Source organism: Gekko japonicus, unplaced genomic scaffold, assembly GCF_001447785.1.
Source record: "Gekko japonicus isolate JY-2015 unplaced genomic scaffold, Gekko_japonicus_V1.1 scaffold347, whole genome shotgun sequence".
NCBI lineage: Eukaryota > Metazoa > Chordata > Lepidosauria > Squamata > Gekkonidae > Gekko > Gekko japonicus.
The window spans coordinates 785,036-811,504 of record NW_015173133.1 but is presented as its reverse complement, the minus strand read 5'-3'; the positions used below and the strand labels follow the sequence as shown (position 1 = coordinate 811,504).

The 26,469-nt window shown below is 39.5% G+C and overlaps 1 protein-coding gene across 1 annotated transcript in view; it reads right to left on the bottom strand.

Annotated features, from left to right (window-relative positions):
* Positions 1-26,469, bottom strand: part of MLLT4 (myeloid/lymphoid or mixed-lineage leukemia; translocated to, 4) — a 170,694-nt gene that overhangs the window by 47,893 nt on the left and 96,332 nt on the right. Inside the window, exons 13-19 of the mRNA XM_015422166.1 lie at positions 18,206-18,267; positions 17,360-17,550; positions 12,386-12,531; positions 11,149-11,243; positions 2,427-2,692; positions 1,916-2,059; positions 265-463 (exon numbers count right to left, since the gene is read on the bottom strand). Coding sequence (XP_015277652.1) covers positions 265-463; positions 1,916-2,059; positions 2,427-2,692; positions 11,149-11,243; positions 12,386-12,531; positions 17,360-17,550; positions 18,206-18,267 — 1,103 coding nt within the window. The remainder of the gene's footprint in view (positions 1-264; positions 464-1,915; positions 2,060-2,426; positions 2,693-11,148; positions 11,244-12,385; positions 12,532-17,359; positions 17,551-18,205; positions 18,268-26,469) is intronic.

The window sequence follows — 26,469 nt, the reverse complement described above, 5'->3', positions numbered from 1 at the left end:
TCCTACTTAATTCTCCAACAAAGTGACATCTGTTTGCATACAAGGAAAAGAGCAAGTAGACTGTACTAAATGTGTATCTGTACTACGACAACTAGTTGGAAAGAAGATATTGCTATGTCTGATCTATGGGATCTACAATAAAAACTCCATTGTAGGAACAACAAAGCTCTGGTTATAACGTCATGGTTATAACAGCAAAAAGACAAATTTTATTTAGGAGAACTATAGCAAAGAAAATACCTTCTGACCTAAGGCCAGACTAACCTCTTTGGCAAAGTGGATCTAAAAATTCTTGTAATCCATTTGGGATGTTTCTGACCACATCACATGAATAGCCATCTTCCGGAAGAAGAAAAGGTAGCTGTAGATCAGGATCCTCTTCTAGCTGTACTTCCCTACCATCACTACGAGCCAGTTCATCAGCAGTATTTTCAGCAACAGCAACAACATTTTCTATTAACTCCTGAGGAGATAAATAAACAGTTATAATGAGAATCCAAGCATGTGCCAAGTAGTTCCAAGTAATTTCCTGCTCCAGGAATTTCTTTTGGGTCCCCATCTTAAAAAGGTAATTATTATTGTTACAATTGTCATTATATTTATATATTGCTTTCAGTATTTAAAATGCTTCTCAGATTACTTTGCTGTACTTCTTACAACAGCCATGTATGGTAGGCCATCATTATTATTGTCATTCTATGGATGGGGAGCTGTTTGATTAAGATCACTTAGTAAGTTCATGATGGAAATGAAAGCTGAACCAAGGACCTCCTGGGCCACAATTCAAGAGGCTTCTATTTCCAAAATTGCAAGTGAGACCCAAAGAAATACTATTACTGTATTCAGCTCACAAAACCCCAGGAACTATCGTAATAGTGTGTCTTTATGTTCCTATGGCAATTAATACGTAGTGATAATTGCAGGTTTCATATTATACACATAATTCCTAAACCAAAGGTCTCACATGGATAGGAAAAATCTACACAATGGAACCAGCCTTTAGCTTTGCAGAAATGTTTGGGTTTTTTTTTTAAAAAATTACTAATTGGAGCATCTCTCCACCACCACCCTGCCACATCAATTAAACAAGATATTTGTGTGCATGCAGATGTTTATTCCTTTCCCTTGCGATTCCTCATGGGACACTATCTGTATTGTGCTTAAATTAATACATGGTGACATTGTTCAAGAGGTTGCAGGCAGTACAGCAGGATATGGTATAGCAACCAGCTACATTAAGCGGTAAGAAGTGAGTGCTTTCCACACTGATCAGTGAACATGTTAGAACAAAATACTGCAAGTCTAAGTTGCTACTCATATTGTACTAGAAGCTATAATCTAAGTTTTGCCTGGTAAATTATCATGACATTTGATTCCCAAGCCCCCAAACTCCATCTTTAGCATTTCAGTTTTCTTTCCAGTTTCCTTCTATCCAATGTGCAATAGCCTGTGTAAGGTTTCCTCACAATCTTTCTATTTTGCTTCGTCCTCTTTCTTTGTACCTCCTCTTTCTGTTGGGAAGCAGCCTCCTCCACCCCCTTGCGTACATGAGTGCCAGCTTTTCAACCCACTACTAATGTTTATACCATTTTCTTCAGCCCTTCTGACATCAGGTTCACCCCTCCAGTCAACTTCCAGCCCTCTGGCCTATCCTGTAGCCAAACACACAAAATCCTTCTACCCTTAACACAGTGCCTCCCCCTCCCCCCAAGTGTTTGCTGACATTTTTAGTACAAACATTTATGATGTTTGGGAATTTCCCTGATATCTCAATCATTAACACTAATTTTTTCTCAGTACAACTTCAAAAATATTCAGTCATTAAACACACTGTGTTACTGGAAAATGATATTTACTATTCTTAACTACAATCTCCCTTCCTTCTCTAATGTATTAAAAGCCAAGAATAACTTACTGTTGGGATAAATGGCTCATCTGGGGCACAATGATAATTCTGTAGCAATGCATGCAATTGAAGAGAATTGAGTTTAAAGCAGGTACTGTTAATACTTGGAATGTCTTCAGGTGAATACTTATCCATAGTAAGTAAAGTGGTGGCCTGAAAAAACAAAGTTATCTATAAGCAGAATCATGTTTTAATGTTCATAAATGCACTCAAGACAGCTCTTAAACAAGTATGAATTATGTGTTTAAATTACCACAGGCCAATCTACATTAGTCACATTAAACCAGTTAAGATAAATCAAACAATGCAGAAACTATAGAATAAAAAGAGATCCATATAAGAAGAAAACATCTAAGATAATTTTTCAATTCTTTGGTAGCCTTAATTTGCAGGTACTTTTCTCATATGATTCCATAAAATGACTAAGGATGCTACACTAAATTTCCACAATTACAAAAGAGGAACCCTGAAGGATTATGGAAGTAAGCATTTGTTTTTCTAGTCTCTTGCTAATACTCACTTGTACTATCCTGCTAAGGTGACAATCAGCAGCTAGCTCCAAGCCCTGTTTTTCAGCCCAAGCTTCAATATGTCCCAGCTGCTGGCGGATGATGGCTCCCCAGTAATGTGAACATAATCCTGAATCTGGATCAGTGACCAGTCTGTTAAAAAGCCACATGTTGATAAAGTGAAAGAGCTGGGAGAAGAGCTGGATAGTTAGTGCAGCATTCACTCTACAGCGTCGCAGCAGGGACATAGCTCCAGTTAGTGTATGCAAGACATCATCTAGAAAAGAAAAGAAAATTATATTCAATTGCATAACTCATTCTAAATATCAGATACTGAATATTAAATAATGAATTACAATAAAGGCATCTGCCACTTGTTTTACATCTCTAACATTTCATTAATCATATTAACTACATACCTTGTACATGGCTGAAAGACAAGGCAATACTAAAATTAAAAATATCATTGGACTTAAATCAATCTTTTATAAAGAAAGAAAGAATACAGACACTTCTGGGCTTCAGACTGACTCAACTTGCCATACGTTTACTGATACTCATTAGAATCAGGTTTTTAAACAATGATTTGTGTCTAATCTCTCTGAAATTACAAATCGCATTTGCCAAATGTCCTATTTACAGATATTAGAAAAATATAGACAAGTATTTATTTAAAATATTTATACCTTTTAGCCCAAGGAAGCTAAAAAATATGACCATTAAGGTCAGGAAACTATTGTTAAAAGCATCAGATTTTTTAATTAAAAAACTGGAAGTTCTATTAATTACCTGACAAATAACAAGTATCACCTAGGAATATGCTCCATCATGAAAAAGCCCACTGAGAGGATGATCTTCCACACCTTAATGAAAAGTCAGTGGAAATGGAGGTGGTGGTGGAGGTGTTTTCAGCCTGCTGTTGAAGACCCCCCCTGGGAAACGTCAACATTCAGCTTGGATCCAAAGAAGTGTTGCCATGGGTTCAAGGACTGCTCCTTGTAGAGCACTACTGTCTCATTCCCCCTTCCCCCAGCAGCTCAAATCATCCCCAGAAATACTTTTCCTGGGGTCCCTATGGAGGCAGCAAGTCCATTTTAACGGTCTGCCAGCAGAGGCAGGTGGATCCAACTGGACCCCAAGATGCTCCAGGGGACTGAAAAGTCCAAATGGTAGCTCTACTGAAATCCTGATGAGGGTCTGGAATACTCTGTTCCACTGAAAAGGGTCAATCCCTGGTGACCTCTCCCCTTTCTTAAATCACTGCCAGGCATCATAGTTTACTTTTAAGCTATCAATGCTGAGGAGAGTGGGGAGACGTCTAGAGTGTTGACAGTAAAAATATCAGGCCAAATTTTTGGAGCACACTGTAAACTTATGAGGCGACAGTGATAGATAAGTGTTACTTTTCTCTATCACTACACTAGCTGAACTGCATCCAGCACAACTGTTTAAGGTCATTCTGGAACAATGACTACAAGATGGAAGTTCCAAAGTGATAGCGATTAGATCATTAGCTATGCTTCTTTTGCACATTTTTTTTTGCTAGTAAATAGTACCATCATGGGAATCTCTGAGTTCCCCAACAAATGACAATTTATCAGTTTGGTATGTGTTAAGTATGACTGTAGCACTGTTTATGCTTTTTGGACTGCTCGTTTCAGATTGCCTTCCCTGAATTATAAAATATTGGGTATTGTGGGGGCCTTTTTTACCTGTCATTTGGCCATCAGGCTAATGTACAATATCTTGCTTGGATGTCCTGCTGCTTGTTGACAATCATAAATGCACTTCTCATCAAATTGATTTTTCTGAAGCCCCTGAAAGAGGCTGTCATCAGGCTTTGCTGAAGAAACTCTCTCCAGCAAAGTACTTTCTGATTTACCATTCCTGTGGAAGGTAATTGAACAGGTTGTGGCAAAGCAAATCCAGAATCTCCTGGATGCAACATCCACCCATGATAAATCTAGCTTTAGACATTTGTTTTGAAATATATTAGCAATAGAGATTTTAACTATAAAGATCAGACAAGATGATAGAATTAAGGGAATAAAAGTTGTGCGGGCGTGATCTTCAATCCTGAATCCACAAAAATTGTTACAATATGTAATTGAACATACTAAAGGATTTGGCTCTTTTTTCAGGCTATAAAACCAACAGAAAGAAGACAATTATTATATTGAAACTTTTAACACAACAAGAAGAATAGATTATAGAGAGAACAAAGTGCTCTCCGAATTAAATATTTGGGAATAAATGTGACTGGGCAAAACTGTAGCCTTTTCCAAAATAACTACCAGAAAACATGGAAATTGATACAAGCAGATTTATCTAGATGAGAAAACGTAAAAATCTCGTGGCTGGGAAGAATCTCTGCAATCAAAATTAATGTGCTGCCAAAACTAAACTTTATGTTCCAAATATTACCGATAGACAGAAGAATATTGACAGAGTGGCAGAGACAGATAAAGCAATTTATACGGATTGGCAAAAAACAACAAAAATCTTCAAAAGGTTACAAATCAAGGAAAAAAGAGGAGGATTAGCAGTTCCAAACATAAAATTATACTACCAAGCAGTGAGTCTGGATTATAGACTGGATTAAAAACCCAAGACAAAGAATAGTAAAATTAGAATTAGATGGCTTTGATGAAGGTTTACACAATTATTTATGGATTAAAAAATCCACTAAAAAGATTATAATGCAAGAAAGAATTCACATAATTAAAGACGGACTTCTGAGAATATGGTTTGTATGTCAAAATTTATTGAGCCCCCCAAACTCTCTTCATGTCCCCAACAGAAGCATACCATGGTAAGAAAACAAGAAATAAAACTGATATTTTTAACATAGGGCATAATTCAATTTAATTCAATTTATTACGGGTCTATATGACCGAAGTCTTGACCAAAAAGAGAATGCAAAAGGGATAAAATAGGTACATAGGGCATAATGATAAATGCTCAGGGGAAAATCAAGTTATGGCAAGATATCAGAGATGGAAGCATAAACATACGAAATCTGATGTATTATCAACCACCCTTCAAGAACATCATGAACACTGAAGGTGGAGCATTAAGAGACATGACTGAATCTGAACAACTGATTATAATACACATATAAGATCTCACTTTAGTGGGACTTTTGGTTTATGGCGACATGCTGGCGGACGCATCTCCCAGACCTCCCAGGGATGTGATCTGCGCACCAGCAAATAGGAGGGGGGGTGACGGGTTGCCACCCTCCCGGAGCCTTGGCAAAAGGCTCCTAGCCATGGGGCTTTTGAGGGGCGACCTCTTCACCAGCGCGATGCTGGGGAATTGAGGCGCTCCTCCACCCTGACGGTCCTGCCGCTGAGTGTCTGTATGGAACTAGAGCTGCTGACCGGGACAAGCCTCGGAGATCGAACGGTTGAAATGTGTTATGAGCGAGGTCATATGACCAACAATGAACACTGAGTCGGGTTAAAGCGAAGACGAGAATTTTAAAAGAAAGCTCCCCCCAGGAATGGCGAGAAAAGCAAGCGGGAGAGGGGCCCTTCCCATACGCATGAACTAAAAAACGATATACCAAGGGGGAAGTGGAAGCAAAAGCATTGAAATCTGTTTTGAGAGACTTACCAGAGTGCGGATAGGCACATGGGCGAATTTCAGAGACTTTAGCAAGCTTTTTTAAGAATAAACAATCCATAAATATGGTGGGGAAGAAGACAGAGAAAGACAAACTAGCAAAAGTGAAACTAGCAGGGAGCATAAGCCCTCGACCGGAAGAGGTCACTGAGTTCTCCAAAATGTTGGCAGATTCCTTGCACCCTCTGCTGGACCAGATGACCAACATTAACCAACAGCTGACAACTCTAAATCAGAACCTTGCAACTCAGCAGCTCCAATTGACTGAAACTTCAAAAATGACGGAGCAAACAGCTGAGAAGGTGAAGGAAATAGACGCTAACACTAAAAAAGTTAAGAAAAAGGTGCAAAATATGGGAAAAAAGCAAGCTTCGGAAGAATCTCAACTTTTACAGCTGCAAATGGAGAAAGCAAATTTGATCCTCCGGTTCCAAGGAGTCCCAGAATTAAAAGACGAGAATCTAAAGCAACTCTTGAGTGAAGCATTAGCTCCAGTTACAGATTTGAAAGTGGATTATATTGTAAGTGAAATGGATGTGGTCTATATTCCGTATACATCAAGAAAAATAATCTGCCTGGGGAGATAGTGGTCAGATTCTCGAAGAGACATGTGAGGGATTTAATCCTGAAAGCAACTACTGGAGTACCCTTGAAAATCGGGGACAACACCATCAGGATTCTAAAAGACATCCCATTTGAAATAAGACAAAAGAGGAAGAAATATAAAGATTTAATCTTTTTTCTCCAAACAAACAGCATTGCCTATAGATGGTTAATTTCAGAATGCGTCGTTTTCAAACTACATGATAAAAAAGAAAAGACTTATTTTGTCTCCAAAGCACGTGAGTTCCTGAGATTGCAACTGGGAGAGACAGCCGAGGTCGCTAAGGAAGAAGATGATAGCAAATCCAGTGGCAAATTGGACTTGGTGTCTTCTGACGAGGATTCTGCTTCCAGAAAGGGGGCGGCTGCTCCCAAACGTGCATACCAATTGAGGATTAGAAAAGATAAAACAAAATGAAGGCTGAAGAACTCTGAATTGTGCCTTCATATTTGTCTTTATTATTGATGATGCTCTTGAGGTTCTCTTTAAACATTTAAATTAATGGATTAAAAAGCTAAATAATTTAGCATAACCGACTATGTTCAATGTGATATTAGCAATTTTAGACTAACATTAACATAAACTGTTATAACATAATCTCCTATTCTTGGGGTTTTAGTTATTAGTGGTTTTCTTTCCTTTCTCCCTAGATGTAGTTACCCTTCCCTATTTTTTTTGTTGCAGTTTGTAGTTTATTAAAAAAATCCCCTCCAGGGGGGCCAAAAAAGGAGCTCTTACTCCAGCTAGAAACAGAGAAAGAATGAGTGAAAAAATGTATGATTAAATGGATGCAAAATTTCAGAGAAGAAATATGTATGCAGCAATGGGAATAACTATGGAAAAAGATATCAAATTTACAGCTAGCCAAGCCCTTAAGAGAAAATTGGTATAAAATGTTTTCAGATGCTATATAACTCCAAAGGACATCGAGAAAGCAGATAAAAACTATAAAGGAAAATGCTGGAAATTTCAACATATAGATGGAATCTTTTCTCACATGTGGTGGACTTGTAAAAAAGCAAAAAATATTGGAAGGAGATACACAGAAAAGTGCAAAACATATTGAAGTTTAAATTCCCAATGGAAACCAAGAACATGCTACTAGGTATACTGCCTAACAAATTACCGAAAACTTTAGAAGAGATACTCAAATACATGGTGACAGCAGCAAGAATTATCTATGCAGCAAAATGGAAACTAGATGCCTGTCCACACTTAAGAAGATCGGGAAAACAAATTTGCTAAATATGCAACGATGGCAAAATTAACAACATATTTGAGAAACAGGTCAATTATGAAATTTGAGGAAAGATGGAGTATTGTGTGTTCTATGCAAGCAGGAGACAAATTTAGAACGAGGAGTTTAACATACATTTGTATAATAATGTTTTAATGAGACAGAAGTAGAACTGGTAAATACTTGGGTATTTATGTAACAGGACAAAGTAAAAACATATATAAAAACAACTATCAAAAAGCCTAGACAAGTATCACTGAAGACCTGCAAAGATGGGGAAAACTGAGAATTTCATTGCCAGTTAAGATGAACATGAACATTATTACTAAAGCAGACCTTTTTGTTCCAAATGTTACAAATTGATATAGATGAAAAAGTTTTTTTTAAAATGGCTCAGAACGATAAATAGCTTTAAATGGAATGGAAAGAAACCAACAATAAGATTTAAAATACTATAGGATGGAAAAAAAGAGGCTGATACCAAATATTAAATACTGCCAAGCAGCTGCACTGGTTTGAATCTCAGATTGGATCATAAATCTAAATGGGAGGAATATCAAACTGGAAATGGCTGATACAAAAGAAAGAATCTTCTAAGGCAGCAGTCAAAGAATTGAGGCTCCCCTTTGCCCCTATAGGTCCCACTGCCGCAAGACCATTATGGATGCTGAGGCGCATGCCAGAGAAAGCGAGTTCCCACCCAGTCCCTGAAGCAAACGTCGGGATGAACTGTGAGTTTGAGCGTCTTTAACTAACTAAGCGGAGAAGTGATCAACCGCCCGAAAGCCCTTATTCGAATCGGTAGAGGAGTAGTAGTGGGGAATTCCCCCCCCCCCAGGAAAAAATTGCGAGGTATAAAGCCTGTCTCTTGTATCAAACTGCATTCTTAATAACAACCTTATATTCTTAATATCAGCTTCGCTTTTATATTTTAACCTTTGTGTGCTGTAATTTTGTGGTTCTGCGGGGGGGGGCTGGATTCAATTATAACCAATGTTAAACAGTTACATGTTCCCTGGCTCGCTTTGATCAATTACACTTGAAACAAAGGTTCTCTTTTAAACAGCTTGTCTTTTCTTCTTTTTGTAATTTGTTTTCAATAAGGTCTTGGTTCTGTGCCTTTTTCCCTTATAAATAGAGAGGATTTCTTTTAGTGCTCGCCATCTATATTCAAATTTTAGGGTAGTTAAGGATTCCATAGATTCTGTTCCATCTTCTCTCTGGAATATTTTCCCCTTTATCACTTTGATGATTCTAGAGTTTTGCAGACTTTTGTTATTCTCAGTGTAGGTTAAATCAAGTTGAATGTAGTGCTGTTCTGCGTCTTGTCCAGTTTGTTGTAGGGGCTCCTCTCTGTAAGTTAAATCAGCTTGATTGCAGTATTGTTCTAAATTTAGCCCATTTTGATATTTAAGTTCCTTTTCTCTGTATGTTAGATCCACTTGAGTGCTGTGTTGTTCTGCTTCTTGCGCTGCTTGATGCTGGGACTCCTTTTTGTTACTTGTAATCTGGTTTGATGTAACACCTTTTTTGACAAATATTGGCTCAAATGCCTCATCGACACCCTGGTTAACTGTATCAAAAATTAAAGTCTGAAGCTTCTCCCATGACAACTGCAGCAGGCTGGTTTCCGTAGAACTGTCTATGCATGTGTCATGTGGTATTATTTTCTGTATGACCTGGTCACCTATTTTAATGCAATACCAAAAATCCCAGTTCAGCCCAACAATACTCAAACGCTCTGCAGATTATTTGCCCATAGAGTCTTTCAGGCTGACCGTGTTTACCAGATAGTGCCTCTCACAGAAGTGTTACCAACCAAGAATCCTTTCACACAATTAACGTTCTTTGCAGCTCTAGACAAAATAGCAATGAAGCATGACATCATTAAAAAATCACCACAAGAGTAAGGAATTTAACTCTAGATATCTCTCTTTCTTTTTCCAATAAAAACTTTATAATCCTTTTGTAGAAGCTCAAACGATAGACCCTATTTGCCCCACGAGATATTCAAATCAGCTTTCTTTACATAAATCGTCCTGGCTGCTCCACGAAGAAGGGGGGGGAGTTTCACCCTTCCTTTCCGAATCTTTTTAAAACTTTAAAGGGGCTTTTTGCCAAGAGGTCGTCAGTTTCTTCGATGTTGCTTTTATAGGTACTTACAGTGGATTTCTTCATCAATGTTACTGATGAGGCTCAATAGAACTCTCTTAATTCTGGGGCGTTCACAGCTAGTGCAGTTATGGCTGCCATCCCAACTCTGCTTCATTGCTTGCTTCTGGGATGATCTAGGGCATCAATCCGTTTGTTGCCTCAAGCGGGGGCCCTGAATCAAGTCCCTTACAGGAGGTCTGATGGAATTTGGGATCCCCCAAGAACCCCTCTAAAACAACGAAGAGCCGGCGGTACTCCGGAGCTATTCCTGGTGCTGACCATGTTGCTGCCCCACCCTTTTCCGACAAGGTATCTAAATGCACATACCATTCATGTTACCATGATGGTATGCAATATTACTGAAAAATTAGCATTATGCTAGTATTATATAATATCATCAATACAATATAATATACAATCCCCATGTTTCTCTTGCTTAGAACCAAGAAATGGGAAGCTGGGGCAAGGGATGGCTCAGCTGTAAGACTATGTAAACAGAGTATATAGAGTATGTAAATAGAGTATACTTGGGGTATAACTGAGAGGACAAAACTTTGCCTTCACCCAGAAACAGAAGTCATGAGGGGCTGGTTTAGCCTCACACTGAAGTTGTCAGGGTGCATATCTTTCTTCCATATGTAAGTGAACATAAGCCATACACTCGCATCTATCACACTTTTATAATGCCTATCCTCTAAGACGTTCAGGAGGCTGAATATAGCTCTCTCCCCTGCCACTTTAGCCACATAATAACCATATAAAGTAGGTTAGGCTGAGAGAGAGTGACTGGCCCAAGACCATGCTAGAAGAAGAACAGAGTAGGAATGTGAACTTGAGCTGCCAACCATTCATGCATACTGACCTCCATATTGCGTCTCATATGGGGAAAACACAAAGTACTGCACCTAGGAAGAATACTGCAACCTTTTGACATACGGCTGAATTTTTTTTGTTTAAAGCCCATAGGAGGGTGTAAACAATTGCACCTGGAATTTGAATGTTTACATATATCCCCAACTAGAGGACACTACCATATACAAGCTTCCCTACCAAATAACTACCATGATAGCAAATATTGGATTTTATATAACGTAATTTTCAAGGATCTAACCTATTTTAGGTCTTTGAGGATTATTTTCTTCTGGATCATCAAGAAATGCAGGCATGTAGTTATTAAGCTCCGACTGAAGACAATGAACCAAATATCTGAAAAAACAAGGTGGTTTTTTTTTAAAAAAAAATTAAGGCACTCATCCAAACAGAGAATTTTTAGCTTATTTTTTGGTCAGTAAAAACAGATAAATGAACCAGTTAAGCCAAGTAAAAATCTCATAGTGTAGAATGTAAGACATTCCTACGGAATATATTAAGATTTTCAAATTAGTTAATTTTTTATATTAATCCTATGTACAGGCAATTAAATCAATGTATTAATAAGTAATATTTATAACATTAAGCCATTTGTGAAACTACATCACCCTCCCTTTTTTACATTCCAGCATATAGTCTATCCTAGCATATAAACTTTCATAAAAGTTTGGAAACTGTGTGTGTTCTATCACTAAAATCTTCATCATAAAAAACAAACTTCATAATATTTTCCCAGTTCCTCAACGTTCGAATTGCCGTGAGTTGGCTGAAGCATCTACAAGACTTCTCTCTTTCTCATGGTGTATCTGATAAGGGGTAGTGGACCTGTTATATTCTAGGAGTTCTTCTTTGCTTCCATCTGCATTCTTCTTGTATGCTTGTAAACTTTTTTTAAAAAAAACCCGCAAATCTCCACTGCTTTTCTTTTCAAAGAGTACAACTTCATGTAGTGCTGGAATGTTTTGATGTCCAGGGAAATGAAAAGCATATAACAGTCTCAAACATTAATACACTACTCCCAGTCAATAAAAAAGTTAACAAACATAAAGCATGCATGAAAAAAAGGAAAACACAACCTTGGTACCACTTTTACCTATATAAACACTAACATTATTTCAAAACTATCCTTCATCAAGATCATCAGGAATGCTGCTTAATAGTGGAAGAGTTGATAATGACAGTGTTCATTGATATTATTAAATTTAGTTGCTATCTACTAAAAATATAAAGACCTACAGATCTCTAACCCAGACAACCAATACTCTGGAAATTGGATAAAAAGGTGGTAGAGTTTATTTTTCTATTTCCAACCAGAAAGATCACTAAATAATTTCATTCTAGTATGAACTTGTATTTAGAAACTTTTGAATGTGCCCTTATAGACTCCTCCTCTTCTGTTGTTTCTACCATTATCTCTAACAATGCAAAAATAAAACATGACCAACATACAAGAGCATGTAGTAATATGCCATTCTTACTTGAATGCCATTTGAACTAAGTGTGCCAAAACATCTTGTGCATCTAGTGTAATTCGGCTAAGGTCTCGGTCCTGCTTTATGAAGTTTAGCAGCTCAGATGCATTTGCCATCCAGAAAGCAAGTGCCCCTGCAATATTTTTCTGTTTCTGTAAATATTAAATGAGAGATATAAATACCAAAAAGCCTCCTCACAGTAATTAAATTTGAATTCACTGTTAAAAGGCTGTATTTAGATAGACCAGTATCACCAAACGTAACTCAGATACCAGATATTTGCAAATATTTTATATGAAACCACAAATATGCTGGTCATGATGCAATAGCTTCAAATTGTAAGATATAGTTTAATTATCAATTATTACATATTCCAAATGCTATTAGTGGAATGGAGTTAGCATGTTGTCATGGAATGCTGAAAGCGTAAATGTATGCATTATCTGGTAATCTGTGTGTGCACAAGCACATGTTCATTAATGCCCACTGCCACCCAGATACTGCTAGCCACTGGCTTTGACACCAAGCAACACAGTATCAAGTACTGATCTATCTCACCATTTCCCGACCACAAACGCTAGGCCAGGCAACCTCAGATGAGATCCAAAGAACAGAACCATAGACAAAAAGGAGGGAGGAAAAGAACTTTTGTCATTACATCTCCATACTGAAGTGCATTAAGCAGAAATTATGGAATGCTGATAAGTTGCGCATTCAAAAAAGGATTTTAGTACTGCATGTTCCAGCTGCTGAATGAGTGTTATGAACTGTTCAACCCAGCTGTAGAAATATTGTATTTTATATGGAAGCAGCATGAGAAACTGAGCTAAGCCAACACAGCTAGGATCAGTTCCCAGCAATATATCCTACCTGATCAACCTGGTCTACCTCCTGGAGAAAAACGAACGAAGGAAATCAAACAGAAGAAAGAAACTTGTGAACAATCATGGTAGTTTTAGAAATCAAACACTAAATATGAAGGCACAAGACTTATGCTCAGTCACATCAAAACAACATTTTACCAGGAATGTTATAACTTAGAAAACATTTTTAAAGGGTGTAGGCAATGAAATGGTATACAAATGTTATTTTGGAGAAAACCTAGGGTTTCCCAGTGTGTGTATTACTAAAGATTATCCTCCTCCAGCCAATTTAGATGCAATTTAATGCCAAAGTATAATACCGCACAGATTCCCCCCCCCCCCTACAAAGTCTCATCACATTAGCCAGTACAGCCTTCCTTTCCCACAGGCTTTGTGCTGAACTGCAAGGCACACAGTTTTTAGCCTGGACTATTAAATATAGATTTATCGAGATAGCACTTAAAAATAGCATTTGGAAAACATATTGGGATCCACCAGAAGAGTTTAGAGAAGGTGGTGCTGGCAGTGCAGATTCCTTCCTCGCCTTTCCATTCTTCAAGCTGCCTGCTGTTTTTTCCCCAATGCTCTTCTGAATAGCAAAATAAGCAACAGGACCTTGTGTGTGTGGGGGGTGTATCAGTGATGTCAGGGATCAAATCAAATCAGCTATTTTTCTCCCTTTGGATGATGCAAGCCATCAAAATCACCCCTGTCAATCTAAGTGCTCCTCACTGGATCCAACCCTATATATTTTATAAAGAAAGCTCTTTTGAAGCTTTCTTTGTAAGATATATTTTAAGAATTAGCTACTCTCTCATGTCAAAGTTTCTTTGAATCCTTTGTATGTAATATATAATTTCTAGTTTACAAGTACTGACAATAAAATACCTATGCACCACTAACAGATTTTTGCACTGTATCACTGAATGTGAAACCTGCCATGGTTACAACAATCAATAAAACCCTCAAAGCATAATTTTTACCCAAAGGTCAAAACTCCCTTGCTTTCCTGCCGTTTGAAATCCAACGTTAAACATAATTGGTGCACAAATGTGACATAATAAACATCAGTTGCTTTCCCCCATACTTTAATAACACTCCCTGGACATTTTTGCTAAATTAGCCTCTCCCTCTGGAAACCCCTAAGTCACACTCAACAGTTTTTCTGAAGGTCTCCTGGCATCCCTGCCCCAGGGAGCAACATTTCACAGAGTGCCAAGCAGGTGGCAGTAAAAACGGAAGAAAGATTCATGTAATGAGGGAGTTCCGTGGAAGTCCTTTGGACCCAATACCATTTTTTACTTTCTAACATAAACCAGATTTTTGCAACCCAAATCTAAGTTCCTAGTGTTCACAATCAAATGAAATATATTTGTGGGTATTCCTAAACAGTGAGACACTGGCATTTTAATTTTTTTAGATATTTATACCCCACTTTTCTCCCCAATGGAAACCTAAACAGGCTTACAACACAATTTGTTCCTCCTCGTTTTATCCTCAACAACCTCTACATGAGGTATATTAGGCTAGGTGAGAATGACTGGACAAAGGTCACTCAGGGAGCTTTTATGGCAGTTACTTTATACACTCAGATACTATTGATCCACCAAAATGTATCCTATTTACAACTTTACATTCCAGATAAATTATATAGCTTTTTAATTTAATTTAAGTTTGTTTGGATAAAAAAGTAAAACAAATGAGTCAGCAAGAATTTTCAGAGGTGTGGAACATTTCACAAAAGCCTCCCATTTATTTATTATCACTGACCATTCACGCTTTTCCACTGCAGCCAGGCATGATTCTCCACTTACTTGCAAATGCTTATTACATGTGGCTATACAACATATCAAAGAAAAACTGAGTGGCAGCGGTACTTTATGTTCTAACTCTGATATTTTTTTGTTTTAAAAGGATGGGGGAAATGACAACTGACTGATGTGGAAAACATAACTGCCATTACCCATAAGTGGAGGTTCTTTTTGTATCCCCCCCCCCAATACTACTAGATGTTTGGGGAAGCAAAATGGGAGAAGCATTTTTAGCTAAGCCTGACAAAAATATCCAGACGGACACTTCTATTCTTCCATCTAGATCAAGTTATTCCTTCAATATCATTTTTCAGTTGCTTGCTCTTCAATATTTATAGCTCATTAAAGGGTTTCCAGAACTGGGTTGAGAAATGCCTGGAGATTTGGGGGGTGGAGTCTGAGCCGGTGGGTTTAGGGGAGGGATTTCAATGGGGTATAATGCCACAGACTCTACCTTGCAAAGTGATCATTTTCTCTGAGTGAACTGATCTCTGTTGCCTGGAGATCAGTTGTAATCCCAAGAGATCTTCAGCCACCACCGGGAGCCTGGCAACCCTACCCATCATTCAGATTTGGTTTCAGTTTATACCGTCCAATGCCATATTAAAATATTAAATTCTTTAGGTATCTAAACATTGTTTGGGATTCCTTAAGACGAAACACCACAGCATATTTTTAAACATACAACTTTTCTTCCATCCTAACCCTAACGGCCTAAGAAAGCATAATCCTTTTAACAGACCATATTGAAGCAACTGATCCAGTCTGAGGTATGCTATTCCATGCCTCCCCTCTAAGCATCCAGTAAACCATTCTTTAGCCTCCTCATACAGCTACACTCCTGCTTTCCTAGCTTATACTGAAGGTGTCTGAGACAAGAGAAAGTTGTTGAATGAGTGTATGGCAGATACAGATCTGCCTCTGAACAAATGGCTTGGCATGGCGCTGCCTGCCTAGCAGTGTAATGGTGTCTCAATGGAAGGATTCTACAGAGCAGCTCTGTGTGTATGGGCAGCACCGGATTGCATTCCATATCTACAGAGCAACTCTGATAACTGAGAATCATGTAAAGTCAGAAACAGGACAATTTAAAATAAAAGAAAACAGCGGAGGAACATTAATAAATGGAGAAGCATGCTTTTAATCCATGCAAAATAAAATCTTGAATGCAGAACACCAAAAAAGGTGTCATGCAACCTATAGTATTAATTAGTAACAATTAAAAGGCTTAATTATATTTAAGTATAATTATCAAGCCCGTAGCCACGATTTTTAAAGTCTGGGGGCATTTAAATTTCTTAGGGGGCACTGGCTAATCGATACCCGGCTCCTTCGCCACACCTGCCACCACTCAGGGGCCCTGGACTGGATGGGAAGTTGTGGGGCCTTGCCAGTAAATCAGGGGGCATAGCCCCGAGATGCCCCACTGTAGCTACGGGCCTGATAATTATTCCCAATTATCCGACAGAATCCACAGATCTTATTTAAAAGCCTGGCTGGGTAAATAAGTTACTTACAAAGACAACATAAACCATGGTTAAATCAGAATAGTAAAGTCAATAACAGATTTAATTCATGCTGTAGTGAGTATTATATAATGGGATTCTATACCAACAACTCAAAATCACGAACTAAAAGACTTGTGTATACCTATTACCAGGGGTCATTTCGTAGAAAAAGAGCTAGGGGAACTCATTAGCATAACTCATTAGCATATGCCACACCCCTGACATCAGGGGCCTGGCTGTGGACCTGCAAGGCCAGCAGGAGTGCGAGGAAGCCCTGCCAAGGCCCTCCCTGGCCCCAGGCAGGCAGGGGTGGGGAGAGGCGGGGAGGAAGCAACTTACCCTCCCTCTTCTCCTGCCTCCTCCTGGCTGAATGAGGGCTGGAAGTGGGGCGGCCGGAAGCAGGGGGCGGGCGTTCATCATGTGCCCCGCCCCCTGCACCTCACCCGGGGGAACTGCGTTCCCCCGCATTCCCCCCCGAAATGACCTCTGCCTATTACCATAACCTTTTATTAGCAGAATTTTCCGTTTATCATCTCATAACAAAGTAGTTCCATGCAAAAAAGCACCAGTGTTTTTCTGGATAGGATTTAACGGACGAGCTTAAATGTTCTTTGCTGCAAATGAACAATTATTTCATATGATATTACAAACTGCACTGTGATGTGTAGTGCCACTATGGAACACCAAAGACTGTCAGTGTTAACCAGTTCTAATTTTCTGTAAAAAAAATCTGTTAAAAATCAGGTTATTAAAACATATTCCAAGAAATTTTTGGTATGTCTCTTCCTGAAAACTCACCTGTATAACCCCTTCCATCATGCTCACCATCTTCATCACTATTGCAATTTCAGCAGGACTGATGTCAGGTCTGTACTGGCTTGACAATACATACCGGCATGTCATGTATAAGACATACGTAGGAGAAAGCTTAAAATGAACTGTTGAGCTATTGGTATAATTTATAATGGCAGACAAAAAGGCATCTTCAGCTGAAGAGAAAGAAAAAATGACAAACCAAGAATAATATGTATATATTTAACCCTAGAGGGTCTCTGATTTTTGCCAACAGGCACGTGAGGTAGCATTTGACACTACATCAGGGGAAAAGGCTATTTTTATTCTGCCCTTCTTCCAAGGAACTCAAGGCAGCTTATAGTTGCCTGTTATTCTACCTTAACCCCATGACTACTCTGTGAGACTATGAGAGATAGATGTTCCCAGGATCACCCAGCAAGCTTCATGGTTAAAAATAAGGATTTGAACGTGGGTCTTCTGCTCTAGTCTGACACCCAATAGTATACTACACATGTTCTTTCTTTAAAGACATAAGAAACAAAAATATGGTACATGGATTCTAATAAGTCACATACTAGGAACTCCTAGGATCAGAATCCTATATTCATTTCACAAAGTTTCTTGTATTTCTAATATAAGCGCTTAATGAATTTTCCTTCCCTCCCCACTCCTTCCCTCTCACCATTCTTGAAGAAAGGGATTTCTATTGACAAGATATAAAATGAATATATTTAAACTTCTTCTAAAACAATGGCATTTTTTCCTAACCTACATTTCTTTTACTGAACTTTCTTTTTAAAGCACTGTTAATTGTGTTACACCTGAATTCAGATTTGAGGTAATACTTACAGCTTTCCCTGAATTCAATGCTCGCAGGTAATATCAGTTCAGGCCCATGTGCATCCTGTGGTCTAGAGGCAAAAGGCAGACATTCAATAGTCCAATTCAAAGAGTGAAAATTAATTCCACTGTCAAAGGATATGGACTTCTCCAAAGCGTTTGTTTTTGAGAACAGATACACCATTTTTACTCATCAGTTAATTAAAAATATGATACTACTAAAAATATACTATTCCATTTAAGTTCTGTTCTTCTTCACCCCTCTTCCTATTAGCCCCACTCTCAAGCAATACTTGGCCCTTAACAGCAGACATCATGGTACATACTTGAATTCAGAATCTGCATTATTAATCAATTTGCGGAGCACAATATACTGATAAAGGCAGCTTGTCACCCACAGTAGAAGACTCATGTTACACATACACTCACACATACCTTCAAGAACAGAATTAGAGATTAATTTACAAGCTGCTGGTAACCTGACCTCTCACTCTGGTAAATTAATGTCTTAATTTTACATTATAATCTATTACAGAGACAAAGCCTATATCATATTTTAGTTTATGTAATACCAAGCGCTGAGCCACATGTATATTACTTGATAACCAGCAAACGAATGTGTGAACTAGCCCCATTGTTAGGGGTCATACCCTCCTTACTTCCTATACACAAGAGTCAATGAATTTTCCAGGCAAACTATAATTAGTTATTACTACAGAACCAGACTAGTTTGCTCTCTTCCCTCTAAACCAGGATTAAACTAGAATTTTGTTTAGAAGGAAAACAATCAATCACTATGAGATTTGAAAAACTAAGGTAGGTTGTCTTACTTTTCTACCACCATTAAACACTCTATGTTCTCAATAGCTGGGCATTGCCAATGGCTTTAAAAGGCTTGCAGAGCTTAAATCTCAGAACAGTATACTTCTCTTAACAATGAAAACCTATAAATGAAAAATAAATGCAGCAGATTTTGTCTTCTCATGGTCTGTGTTCTTTGCCCTTATTTGGCTTGGTTAAATTTGTAGTAAGGAACATTTAATTAGATCTGCCTTCATTTTCTGCTTTGGATCATAACTGACTATGACAATGGCTTCCCATCTACCCTGCTGCCAGTTATATTTAACAACCTGTCTGTCACACATACACCCTTTTTTAACAAAAACCTGCTTGCAGCTGAAACAGATTTCACAATAAACTTGAACACACTTTGAAAGTGATTAGAGGACTGGCGGTACTATGAAATATTGATTAGATGTTTTGCTACAGCTTCTAATGAATCTCTCATGTAATATTATACTTAAAGTGGATTAAAACTCTAAGCACATTATCCATGACTATGAACTAGAACCCTGAGCATATGAAAGGATTGCAAGAACCCTGAGCATATGAAAGGATTGTGATTGCAAATGCACAGGAATGGCACAGGAAGAATTGTCTTGCAGCACACACAGGTTTGGCCAAACAGACTTTTCCACAAATCACACAAAATAATATGAATAGTTTCATGTTTTGCTATTTGAATTTTACTTTCACCAGAGAGTGAAGTTAGGATCTCACAGCAATCTCTCTCTCAGCATACCTAAATCTGTTACTGGATAAACATAAACAAAATGCATTAACTTCTTTACACTCATGATTGCTTGAGTCCTGTCTTAATCCTGCTTCCTTGCATCAAAACAGATGATTTTTTAAAAAAAAATCATCACATTTTCTTCCCTAAAGAACTCCAAACCTTACCTCATAACCCCAATAAGACTTTTTAGCTGATGCAGAAGAATCACCCTACCATGTTAACACAAGGGCATCATAACCGGATCTAGGGAGATATTTGGTAGCACTACCCAGCTCTGACCATACTTAACAAAGGTAAATTTCCTGCTCTGTCAAGAAATCCAAGCAAGTTGCTTTCTACGCAGAAGTAAAGATGCCATGCCAAACTCAAATATAGAAGTCCAAATAGTTCTTGAGCTACACCACCAGCAACACTGAATTATGACCATGTGTGATGAGTAATGCTAATATTGTGATTTCTGAAAAAACTGGGCATCCAAAAGATACAGAAATAGGTGGCATACTTGCAGCGCTCACTTGGCTTTGCATGTAATTTTAACATCTATGCTCCCTTCCACCACATATACACACACACAGAGAGAGAGAGAGAGAGAGAGAGAGAGAGAGAGAGAGAGAGAGAGAGAGAGATTAAAACCCTAAACAGTTAAATCCTTTTAAGTCCATTAAAGGGAAGGGAGTTAGAAATAACCCTGTTTAGGACTGCACTGACAGTCATTTTTATTTTGTCACTGTTTTTGAATGTGAAATTCTTGTTAAAAAATACTTTTTAAAGCTCTGGAGGTAAAATTTTGTCCAAAGATAGCCAGATGTGCATACTTGTTTCTGCAATAAATAGAATGATTACATGTTTAAAGTAGCAAAGGCTAAAAGCATATTACATTTTTTCTATTAATGAAAACTCTTGCAAGACTGGAGATTTTTGATTGTCTGTGTTTATTACATTTCCTTATGTTGAAATTCTCCCTATTACTGTTCATTTTTCAAACTGCAATGACCATGTGTTGTGTCCTGTGATCTGCTCACACAAAAATCACAGGATCCTCACTTTCGCCTGCATCCAATGGTCTCTTCCAACCTGAAAAAGTTAATTCTTGGGATTACAGAACCAGTGTGGAGTAACAGCTACATAAATCAACGAGCTGCAGTATGGAAGAAGGGGGCACAATTACTCCTTCAGTGTTTCCAGAGACACAAAATTAGAATCATAGAGTTGGAAGGGACCTCCACGGTTATCTAATCCAACCCCCTGCACAATGCAGGAAATTCACAACTATCTCCCCCCCCCACACCCCTAGTGATCCCTGCTCCATGCCCAGAAGATGGCAAAAAATCCTCCAGGATCCCCAGCAAAACTGGCCTGGAGAAAATTGCTTCCTGACCCTAAAGTGGCAATCAGCATTTCCCTGGGTGTGTAAGGAAGGGCCACAAGAACTAACCAGTGATGTAACCCTACCTGCCCTCCCTCTCATGATCTGCTTAAGTTCACACAATCAGCATTGCTGTCAGATGGCCATCTAGCCTCTGCTTAAAAACCTCCAAAGAAGGAGAGCCCATCACCTCCCGAGGAATCCTGTTCCACCGGGGAACCACTCTGTCAGAAAGTTCTTCCTAATGGTTAGCTGAAAGCTCTTTTGATTTAATTTCAACCTGTTGGTTCTGGTCCAACCTTCTGGGGCAACAGAAAACAACTCTGCACCATCCTCTATATGACAGCCCTTCAAGTACTTGAAGATGGTTTTCATATCACCTCTCAGTCATCTCCCCTTCAAGCTAAACACACTCAGCTCCTTCAAACTTTCCTCATAGGACTTGGTCTCCAGACCAATCATCATTGCCCTCCCCTGGACACATTCCAGCTTGTCTATATCCTTCTTAAATTGTGGTGCCAAAAACTGAACACAGTATTCTAGGTGAGGTCTAACCAGGGAAGAGTAAAGTGATACCATCACTTCATGTGATCTGGACATTACGCTTCTATTGATACAGCCCAAGATGGTATTTGCCTTTTTAGCTAGGGCATCACACTGCTGACTGATGTCCAGTGTATGTTCTACTAAGACTCTTAATTTTTTTTTTGCACATACTACTGCCAAGACAAATCTCCCCCCTCCTATAATCAGGCTGCCCTGAGCCTGCCCTGGCGGGGAGGGTGGGGTATAAATCAAATAAATAAATAAGTAAATAAATATGCATTTGATTTTTTCCCCACCTAAATGCAGAGCTTTACAGTTATCCCTGATAAAATTAATTTTATTTGTTTTAGTCCAGTTTTCGAGCCTGTCAAGATCACAGAATCACAGAGTTGGAAGGGGCCATACAGGCCATCTAGTCCAACCCCCTGCCCAATGCAGGATCAGCCTAGAGCATCCCTGACAAGTGTTTGTCTAGCCACTGCTTAAAGACTGCCAGTGAGGGGGAGCTCACCACCTCCCTAGGTAGCTGATTCCATTGTCGAACAACTCTTACTGTAAAAAAGTTTTTCCTAATATCCAACCAGCACCTTCCCGCCCTTATCATAAAATCACGGAGATGGAAGGGGTTATACAGGCCATCTAGTCCAACCCCCTGCTCAATGCAGGATCAGTCTAGAGCATCCCTGACAAGTGTTTGTCCAGCCACTGCTTAAAGATTGCCAGTGAGAGGGAGCTCACCACCTCCCTAGGCAGCTGATTCCACTGTTGCACAACTCTTACTGCAAAAAAGTGTTTCCTAATATCCAGCCAGTACCTTCCCGACCTTACTTTACTTATTGCGAGTCCTTTCCTCTGTTGCCAACAGGAACAGCTCCCTGCCATCCTCTAAGTGAAAGCTCTTCAAATACTTAAAGAGAGCAACCATGTCCCCCCCTCAACCTCCTTTTCTCCAGACCAAACATTCCCAAGTCCCTCAGCCTTTCCTCATAGGGCTTGGTCTCCAGGCCCCTGATCATCCTTATCGCTCTCCTCTGCACCCACTCCATTCTGTCCACATCCTTTTTGAAGTGAGGCCTCCATAACTGCACACAATACTCCAGGTGCATCCTGACCAATGCAGTGTACAGTGGAACTATGACATCTTGTGATTTGGATGTTATGCCCCTATTGATACACCCCAAGACTGCATTAGCCTTTTTTTATCACCGCATCACACTGACTGCTCATATTTAACTTTCGGACCACCCTTACCCCAAGATCACACACACTGTGTATCCCCCCATTCAGTATGTGTGTTCCTTATTTTTGTTACCCAGATGTAGAACTCAGGACTTATCCTTGTTAAATTACATCTTGTTCACATCCACCCACTTTTCCAGCGTGTTCAGACCTCGTTGAATTCTGTATCTTTTGGTGTGTTCGCTGTTCCTCCCAATTTGGTGTCATCTGCAAATGTAATGAGTAGTCCCTCCACACCCTCATCCAGATCATTTATAAAAATATTGAGCAGTACTGGGCCCAGAACCGAGCCCTGTGGCACCCCACTGGACACCTCCCTCCATTTAGATGAAATGCCATTGACAACTGCGGTTCTCCAACCAGTTCCCTAACCACCTAACTATCCTACAGTCCAGTCCACAGTTCAGTCCCCATCGGAACATCACGGGGAACCCTGTCAAAAGTGTCATTGAAATCCAGGTAAACAACACCAGCTGCATTCCCTCGATCCAGTAAGCTCATCACTTGATCAAAGAAGGAAATGAGGTTGGTCTGGCAGGACTGGTTGGGGACAAATCTGTGCTAACTTCCCTGGATCACCAAGTTGTTCTTTAGATGCACACAGAACAATCCCTTTAAAATCTGCTCCAGTATCTTCCCTGGGACATAGGTCACACTGACTGGCCTGTAATTCCTTGGGTCATCTCTCCTCCCTTTTTTGAAAATTGGGATAACACCTGCCCCCCTCTAGTCTTGTGGCACATCTCCCATCCTCCAAGAGGTCTGGAAGATGATAGACGAAGGCTCTGCAAGCTCTCTAGAAAGTTCTTTGAGCACTCTTGGGTGCATACCATCTGGCCCAGGAGATTTGTACTCATTCAATGCAGCCAGGTGCTTCTCAACCACCTCTCCATGTCAACCAGCAGCCCAGATGCTGTGACTTGCCTACTATCATCTCTAGATGAGCCTGTTCTTTTCTTCAGGGGAAAAAACTGAGGCAAAATAGGCATTGAGCTTTTCTGCTTTCTCTCTGTCTTCTGTCAGAGTTTCTCCATTTTCACCCAACAGTGGGCCCATCATCTCTTTTATCTTGTGTTTGTTCCTCACGTATCGGAAGAAGCTTTTCTTGTTGTAGAGAGCTTCCCTAGCCAGCTGTAGCTCACTGTGAGCTTTGGCCTCTCTGATGGCTGACCTACAGTGCCTATTAACCCGCAGATACTCTTTAGAGGTATGTCCTTGCCTCTATTTTTTGAACATTACCTTTTTCTCTCTTAGCACATCACAAGTTCTCTGTTCTTGGATTCCCTACCATATTTCCTTCTTTTTGGAATAGCGATTGCTTGAGCTTGCAAGAGTTCTTGTTTTAGGAGAGCACACCCTTCACTTGCTCCTTTCCCCTTCAGCACTCTCCCCCCATGGAATGATTCTCATCATGCCTCTGAGTTTATTAAAGTCTGCCCTACTGAAATCTAACATACACATGTGGCTACAAACTTCCTTCGTCCCCCACAGCAAAAGGAATTCCAGCAGGACATGGTCACTTCCCCGTAAAGTCCCCACCACCTTCACCCCATCTACCATCTCTTGCCTGTTGGTCAATATTAAGTTGAGTATGGCCGAGCCTCTCATAGTTTCCTCCACCATTTGATGAAGGAAGTTGTCGGCCAGACAGTTCACCCGTAACTACCAGATCATGTTGTTTGGATACCCTGTCAAACTGTTCAAGGAGGGCAGCATCCCCCTCCTCATCCTGGTCAGGAGGTCTAGGAGGAGGGGGGGAGGAAACACCACAAACACAATCTATCCTACTTGTAATTAATTTCATATACAAACATATATATTATTCTATTACCATCTATACATCCTAACTATTTAGTCTTAGCCATTAAAACTTAAATCCATGTATATGACAAACTTTGAAAGATCTGTATGTAAGCATCACAGAAACAGCAACACTTGAAGAAGGATCTGCCAGTAAGAACATAAGAATAACACTGCTGAATAAGACTAGCAATGCATCCAGTCCATCATCCTGTTTCACACAGTGGCCAGTCATTTGCCCTAGAGGGCCAACAAACCATCATACTCCTCATAGTATTAGGTTTCAGATGTTTACATGAGGTCACGTTTGATCTTCTCGCCTGCAGTTGCACCAAGTGTGAGCTGCAGAAATGTTTCTACTTCAAAAATGAGCTTAGGTGTGACATCAAGGTCAGAGAATGGTGAATGTGTACCTAAGGAAGTGTTGGATGTGTGAGTCACATACAGGGCTGGATCCAGCAATCTGTCAGTGGAAGGTGCTGACGGTCATGAATCTCCCCTCACCTATCCACACCCATTTCTAACTCTGGGAAAATTGATTCCTAGGATTGTTGGAACCAGTGCTCCCTCTAAGCTGTGGAGTCTTGAGCAAAAATCCTACTTTGTGAGCTGCTGGCATTAAAGTTGTGAGCAAGCAATTTGACTACTGCATAAATTAGTTTGCTCTGGAGCCATCCTTCCTGAGCTAAGACAAAAATGTGAGCCGGAGGGTAAAAAACTGTAACATTGCTTAGAGGGAACATTGGTTGGAACCATGTGTAGTAGTAGCCATGCAGGACAGTGGGCTGCAGTGAGGAGGAACGTGGGCAAAATCTCCCTTCCTGCTTCATCAAACAGTCAGTCCTTGAGCATTTAGAAAGGATGGCTGTAATTACTAAGAGCCAGCATGGGTTTCTCAAGAACAAGTTATGTCAGACTAACTTTATCTCTTTTTTTGAGAAAGTTACTACCTTGCTGGATTGGGGGAATGCTGCAGACATAGTTTATCTTGATTTCAGTAAGGCTTTTGATAAGGGTCCACATAATATTCTTGTTGACAAGTTGGTAAAATGTGGTTTGTGAATCTGTAAATGGTTGACAGATCTCACCCAAAAAGCGCTTGTGAATGGTTCCTCATCTTCTTGGGAGAGGAGTGACAAGTGGAGTGCCTGAAGGATCTGTCCTGTAAAACCTGTTTTGTTCAACATCTTTATAAATGATTTGAATGAAGGAATAGAGAGAATGCGTATTAAATTTGCAAATGATACTAAATTGGGAGGGGTAGCAAATATGGTAGAAGACAGAGTCAGGATACAAGATGATGTAAAAAAAAAGCCCTGCTTGCAAACACTCAAGATCAATTCTTGTTCCAAGTAACCTCTGCTGCTTAAAAGATCTCCTTCAAACTATGCTGGGCTTTCAATAGGTATGGTTGAACTCATTCACCAGTAACAGGTGGAAGCTGTTAATCTTCAACAGAAACAATCTGTTACCTGTGTTTTGGATGCATGGTGTATCAGCAAAGATTTTCATCGGTATTGCAATTCCATTCACCTTATGTGTCCCATTTGCCTGAGACTTTCTTCAACCTAACTCTAAGATGACATGACTCTTAATGGTGACTGGCAGAAGATGACTGATTGTAGCTGCTTATTTTTGGAGATACTAGGCAGTGTCATCTTCTTGTGTGCTCCACATACCCCTTTTCTAAGTCTGTCTAGCCTCTATACGAGTTCAACATTGCCCATAAGCAGTGTCATATGTCCT